The sequence below is a fragment of the Podarcis vaucheri genome, assembly GCF_965113315.1.
Source record: "Podarcis vaucheri genome assembly, chromosome: 1".
Taxonomy (NCBI): domain Eukaryota; kingdom Metazoa; phylum Chordata; class Lepidosauria; order Squamata; family Lacertidae; genus Podarcis; species Podarcis vaucheri.
Genome location: NC_138759.1, coordinates 7,938,304 through 7,945,157, shown reverse-complemented (window position 1 = coordinate 7,945,157; position 6,854 = coordinate 7,938,304). Strand labels below are relative to the sequence as shown.

Genomic DNA, 6,854 nt, shown 5'->3' with positions numbered 1-6,854 from the left:
GTAGAGCATGGGACTCTTAATCCCAGGGTCGTGGGTTCGAGCCCCACGTTGGGCGCAATTGTTTTTTCCCCTTTTGCGGTGCCTTGTTAGTTTATCTACAAAAAAATGCACGCAAAATAAAACCCCTTGAGCAAAACGAATCGTTTCTTAAAAGAAGAGTCAAACTGTTGGAATCACACACACACAGAATACTCCCTGGGGACGGCATCTGTTAGTTTCTACAGCTCGGATTCATCCACCCAAGGATGTGTTGTAAATGCACTCGGCTCATTATAACCCGAAACTGATTGCAGAGCACCTTAATCAGTTCACGAGTTATTTCTGCACAATTTTTCAGTTTAGCCTAAAGAATGAGGAAAAGCATGCTTTGTTTTTAAATGACAGGCATTGCAATAGGTGTCCCCCCAAGAAAGCTGTTCTTGCTACTGAGAATCTCTCTGATAAAACAGAACTTGACTATTCCTACTCCCAGGTAAACCTACATAGGATTGCCACCTTAAAAGAGAAGCACATGGGGTGAAAGAGATTAAGTAAAATATGTTTTGAATCGATAACAATTTGAATTTATAGGAATTCATAGGGAGAGAAGGGAAAAGTAACATATATACTTCATGCACACCAAACTGTGCTATAAAGGATGGGTACTGTTCTTCAATATACCTCATTATTTGTATAATCAATGCAACCACACCAAATGGCATAAATGCTGTGTTTCTTCTACCTCAACCTTGGCCCTCCAGATGTTTTGAGACTATAATTCCCATCATCCCAGACCACTGGTCCTGCTAGCAAGGGATCATGGGAGTTGTAGGCCAAAATCATCTGGAGGGCCAAGTTTGAGGAAGCCTGTTTAGCCTCTTGCTACTTTTATTTTTTGTGTCAGTTTCCCCAATAATGCAGTTTGCCAAATTCACAGGATGAAAAGGTTCCCCACCCCTGGTTTAAAATATTTTTTGTGGCGGTTTCCATAGCTCAGAGCATATTATGAAAATGAAATTAATGTAATACCCACTGAAACACGGACAAAAATAAAACTAACAAAAACCAAAGCTACAAAACCACAGAACTAATTGTCCATGGAGTGATCTAGTGCCCAGCCTGCCACTCTAAAAAGCCGGTCAAAGCCATAAACCAAAATATGCCTGGCAGCCCTTTAGACAGGCAAGTAAGCAAATGGAACTGTATTAATTCCTGCCTGTTGCAAATTCACTTGGCTGGACGAAGAGAAGCAGAGATGGGAATATTTAAAGTGTGACTCCAGCACATGGGAAGGATGAGCTTGAGGCTTCCCATCAATCCCACACCACGGATGCTTCCTTTCTGATCCTCCCTGTGGGAACTTTGCACATTCCAGTGGAAGAAAGGTAGAGTTACATTACATCATGGATTGTGATTTCCCAACACACAAACACAGAGACAAATTCTCATTCTTCTTGCAGATGCCAAGTTTCTCTGTACAGTGCATTGACGGAAGAGGGAGCTATTTTCCTTTGAAAGTCGTCAAAACAAAGCAGAAATGTGTCTTCAGGGTTAAGGACCCATTGAAAGAGATGAAACAGGAGTGGACAGATAGGCAGAAGCAGCACATTCTTCTCACAGGGATTGGTGAGTAAACCAAAGGAGCAGCCTTTGGACATGTGCTTTCTTATTAATCATCCAACGAAAAGTGTGACCACTGCAGTGGGAAAATGCAATAGTCACCTATTACACCCAAAACATGATGTGATGAGCTCTGCATACCTGGAAGACTGGGGAGAACCAGGTTCAAATTTCCCTCTCAACCGCAAAGCTCACTGGGTAACCTTGGGCCATTCATTTTTTCTCGGCCTAACGTGGAGAAAAGGACCACCGTGAACCACTGGTCCTGAGACCCTTGCAGGAAAGCCAGGATAGAAAGGTGTTAACTATACATTTTCACTCATTTCACCTACATTATTTTCATAGATTTGTAGAGTTGGAAGAGATGACAAGGGTCATCTACTCCAACCCACTGCAATGCATGAATCATACATGACAGGTGGCCATCCAATCTCTGCTTAAAAACCTCCAAGAAAGGAGAGTCTACAACCTCCTGAGGGAGTCTGTTCCACTGTCAAACAGCTCTTATTGTCAGAAGGTTTTCCCATGTTTAGTTGGAATCTCCTTTCTTGTAACTTGAAGCCATTGGTTCGTGTCCTACCCTATTGAGGTAGATGACAGAACTTTATAAAACCATGTATGTTATGGAGAAAGTGGATAAGAAAGTTTTTCTTCCTACTTCATATGTTAGAGATCAGAGGCATCCATCCTGGGAGTGATGGGGTGGGGTTTTTTGTTTTTGTTGGCTACTACATTGTGTATTTTTGTGTTTTTATATTTTAAACTTCCCTGCGAACTTTGGATAACAGGCAATATAGAAATTAAATAAATCAATATCCGATGGAGCTGAAGGGTGGGAGGTTCAGGACGGACAAAAAGGAAATAAATTATCTCACAAGGGTACAGTTAAAACTATGACATTTGCAGCCACAGAGGAAAGTTATCAGAATCAGCATGACTCTGAATACCAGTAGCTTGGAAACTTCCCAGAGGCAACTACAGCAGTTGCCCACTGTGGAACAGGGTGCTGGACCAGGTAGGCATTTGGTCTGATCCATCAGTGCTCTCATGTTCTTACCATTGTATGTAATTCATTTATCAATCTTAAAGCATACTGGTGTGTAGAGTGTGTGTGTGTGTGTGTGTGTGTGTGTGTGTGTGCTTTTAAGAATTATGTTTGTTTCATTCAATTTCATTCAATTTCATTCAGTTTTCATTACTGTTTGCCAGCTGCCTCAAACCTCTTTGGAGAAATAGGTTAGGATAGAATTTTTATATTAAAAAAATTGTGGGGTGGGAGGGGGTAGCTGTTGTACACAGAATCATAGAACTGTAAAGTTGGAATGGACCCCAAGAGTCATCTAGTCCAACCCTCTGCAATGCAGAAATCTTTGGCCCAACAACTCTCATGCTCTCATGTCTGAACCATCTCTTGGTCCCACATCACCGGAACTGATTTTACTGGGGAACATGGCATTTGAGGAGGCGACACGAAAGTGTTCTGTTTATTCTCTGGATCACATCAATGAGGCCGAGTGGAGGCGGGGAGGGTCTTGTCTTCTGGGCAGCCCAGGACCTCCCTATGCACTGCCCAGGGTTGCACCCTGGGGAGGCCACTCTGCAGTTTCATCCCCAGAGACGCACTCCACTGTCTCTCAGGGACAGATGAATGCCAATAAAAAAGGCACAGCAGCAGCACATGTGCTTGTCACCTCTCAGAATCATCAAACTGTAGAGTTGGAAGAGATCCCAAGGGTCATCTAGTATGGCGCTGATAACATCAAGGTTGCAGGTTCGATTCCCCATATGGGACAATGGCATATTCCTGCATTGCAGGGGGCTGGACTAGATGGCCCTCAGGACCCCCTCCAACTCTACAGTTCTATGACAGGTGGCCAATCCAACCTCCAGTCATAGGACGCTGCCTTATCCCGAGACAGACTCAGGGCACAGATGAGGCCACCGTCTCAGGCGGCAGGTTCCACAGGGGCAGCAGTTCCCCGATGCGGATCTCTACCCCCCTCACTCACCCCTTCTACCCTGGTGGGAAGGCGGGGCACCGTTATGTGGCTTCCCCTGGGGGCGGTTGGCCAAATCATTTGGCCCGTGTACCTCAGTGCTGCCTACACGGACGGGCAGCAGCATCTCTCCCGGGCTCCAGCCACCCAGGGACGGAAGATGCACGTGGGAACCAGCCCCGGGCGGCCCGACCCCATCCACGGAGGATCCAGCAGAAAGAGGCGGGCAGCGGGGGGGGGGAGGCGGCGCGCTCTGCACGTCCTCAGAGGCACTCTTTCCCTCACGCGCGGCGCTGCGAAACAGGCGCCCCTGAGGATGTGCAGAGCGCCGTGAGGGCAACCCGAAACCATGAGGGACTGCGGGGGTCAAAGTGCCGCCTCCACCCACCTCCCAGAGAAACTCGGGCGAGGTTGGATCCAGCGAAAAGAGGCGGTGGCGAGCTGGGGAGGGGGAGCGAGGAAGCGGCGCGCTCTGCACGCCCTCAGAGGCACTCTTTCCCTTACGCGGCGAAACAGGCGCCCCTGAGGATGTGCAGAGTGCCGTGAGGCGCGGGGCGGCGGCAACCCGAAACCATGAGGGACTACGGGGGCCAAAGTGCCGCCGCCGCCCCTTTAACGGGCGGGGAGGCGGTGGGCGTCTGCCTGCCTGGATGAAAGGCCGGGCCGACGCCGCGGACGTGCCGGTGCCGCCTCTCCCTCCCTCTCCGCCCCGAAGGCCCGTCGCCGTGTGAGGAGGAGCCGTCGCCGCCTGCTCACGGCTGCCGCCGCTCCGCCTCCTCCTGCTGCTGCCGCCGCCGCTGCCCTTCCTCCTTCCCTCGCTTCCCCTTTCCTGACAAGCCGCCGGCCGGGCTCCTGCTTCCCCCCTCAGGTACGTCGCGCTCCGGCTTCTTCCTCCTCCTCGTCGTTCTCCGCCGCCGCCTCTCCTCTCCCTCGGCCCGCGAGGCCGGCGCCTTAGTCAGCAGCCGGGCCCGCCCGGGTGCCTCGGCCTCGGCCCGCTAGGCCGGCGGGCCCTGCGGGGCTCCGTGAGGGGAAAGAGCGGCGGCTTGGCGGGGTCTCCCGGCCGCGCGGATCAGGGGTCGCCTCGTGGAAGAGGAAGGGGGGGCTCGGAAGAAGCCCCCCTCCACTCCTGTGCAGGCCTCGCGGGGTTATTTGGGGGGCCCATAAGGGCGGAGAGGGGGAGACGGGCGGCACTCTGCTGCTTCTGCCGCTCAGGAACAAGGGATGGGGGCTTTGAGGGGGGGGGAAGAGGGTGAACCCCCCAAAATAATTAAGTGGGAAATAGTTTTCTCCAGAGTCGGGGAATCCTGTTCTCAGACTGTCTCCCCTTCCCCCCTTTTTAATAGGAGAAATATTCCCCCCACCCACAAATGCACCCCCAGAAGACCCCACGCTTCTGGTTAGGAAATCCTGCGGGTTGCTTCCCTTTTTCTAACCTGTGTTGAAGGAATATAGGGAATCCCCCCCCCCCCATTTTTTAATTGTTTGGCCTTTTTAGTATGCATAAAAAGCCCCCCTGACAATCCAAGTTGGGGCACACCTGGGCTTGAGCTCTCACACCTGGGAGCGTGTCCTGTTGAGCTCATTGGGACTTGCTTCTGAGTAGGCATTGCTTTGCGCTGGGAGCGGCACAAGAAACCTCTTGCAGGCTGGCAGGGAAATGCCAGCCTGTCTGTGGGTGTAACTGAAGGTGTGTCCCTTTCAGGAAATGTGTCTCCTCCAGCCCCATGGTAAGAAATCTGGGGTGCTAAACCTGTGGTCCCCAAGGGTATGCGTTAATGTGCTGGATCTTCTCACTGTTAGTCCCCTGCCCCTCCGTTCATAAAAGCTAGAGGTCCCTAACTGTGCCTTCAAATCCCTGCTGATAAAATAGTTTGGGGTGGGGTCTTCTGTTTCATAGAAGGAAGGGTGCTAAAGTTGTAAGAAGGCCTTCTGTTGGCCAACAGTGGGAGGCTAATTCAAGACTAAAGGATATGCTCTTACTTATGGAGCTGTGTGTTTTAAAATTTATATTTTATTTCATTGATGTCCTGCTTTTCTCCCAAGGAGCTCAAGGTAGAAAACACAGCTGTCCACACCCCCCATTTTATCCTCACAACAACACTCTGGTTAGACTGAGCGCTTTCGAGCTGCCCAGGGTCACCCAGCAAGCCTCCCGCTTTGAACCCTGATCTCCGGTCATCGTCCAATACTCTTAACCATCGCTGCACACCAAAGTTCATTTTATCTAAAAGATTCTTTAGGGATAGACTTCCTAGGAATGACCGGGTGAAGAAGATGGCAGTCTTTGAAAGAAAGTCCCGTGGGAATATGGAGGGTGAATTCTGAGTGGCGTGGTGTAATTAATGAGAATCTGATTAGAGTGCAATATCTTGGGGAGATGTGTAGTATTTATGAGGAGGGATAGGCTGAGGTGTGGACTCCTAATTTTTGAAGAGCTCAAGGGAATGGAATTCATGCCTCGCAAGGGGAAGATGATCCAGTCCTTGGGGCTCTATGCTCCCAGTGCTATGGTTTCTTCGTTGGTCCTGAATGCATTTCTGGTTCACTCCTGGAGTGTCGGAATTTCTCCAGGAGTTCATTGCAGGTTCGTCTAATTATCAGTGCTCCCTCGTGACAGTCTCATTGTGGACTTGAAGGATCTTGATGATAGAGTGAGATGTAGACTTTGCATCCAAGACTCGAAGCAGACTTTTCTCTGCCTTGCTTTAACTTATTTACATTTGGATCAAGTTCTCAGAGTGCTGGTTTAAGTTTAAGAAATGAAATGTCAGCGTTCAAAAGAAAAATCGGCTGTGGATTTTGCCCTTCACAGGAAATAAGAAATTCTATGTTGGTGCGCCCACTTTGGAAAATAGTTCTCATTGTGCCTGTGCTGTTCAAATATGGTTCCTGGAAGATTAAGGAAATGTTCTTGTCCTATACCTAAGGTAGACTTTAGGTGGTTTCTTAGGTATGCTGGCTCAAGCCTTGGTGTGAATTCTTCTTGGAAGGCTGTTCATCTGTGCTTGGCTGAACATGGGTGGGGGAAACAAAGACTTGGTTCAGGCAGGCTAATGCCTAGCAGTACAGGAACGAACTGGCACAAGCCTTGCGCTTGCATTCCCTTTCTCCCCTTTCTCCATGCTAAAAAACGTCCACTTCAGAGCTAATCACAGTTTCTCATGATGCCAGAGCACAAGGAACTGTGTTCAGATCCAGAACAGAAACTTTCTATTGGCTCTTGTGCGATAGGGAAAGGAAGGGAGGGGACGTGCACAT

At 49.6% G+C, this 6,854-nt stretch overlaps 1 protein-coding gene across 1 annotated transcript; it reads right to left on the bottom strand.

The window, feature by feature from the left end:
- Positions 1-1,835: 1,835 nt before the first annotated feature.
- On the bottom strand, positions 1,836-5,775 carry LOC309539728 (uncharacterized protein; the record flags this gene model as incomplete). Its single annotated transcript, XM_082236060.1, has 3 exons — positions 1,836-2,100; positions 2,198-4,546; positions 5,690-5,775. 2 exons carry the CDS (start codon positions 5,773-5,775, stop codon positions 3,601-3,603), a joined length of 1,032 nt encoding a protein of 343 aa, XP_082092186.1. The 3' UTR covers positions 1,836-2,100; positions 2,198-3,600.
- Between the last annotated feature and the right edge of the window lie 1,079 nt (positions 5,776-6,854).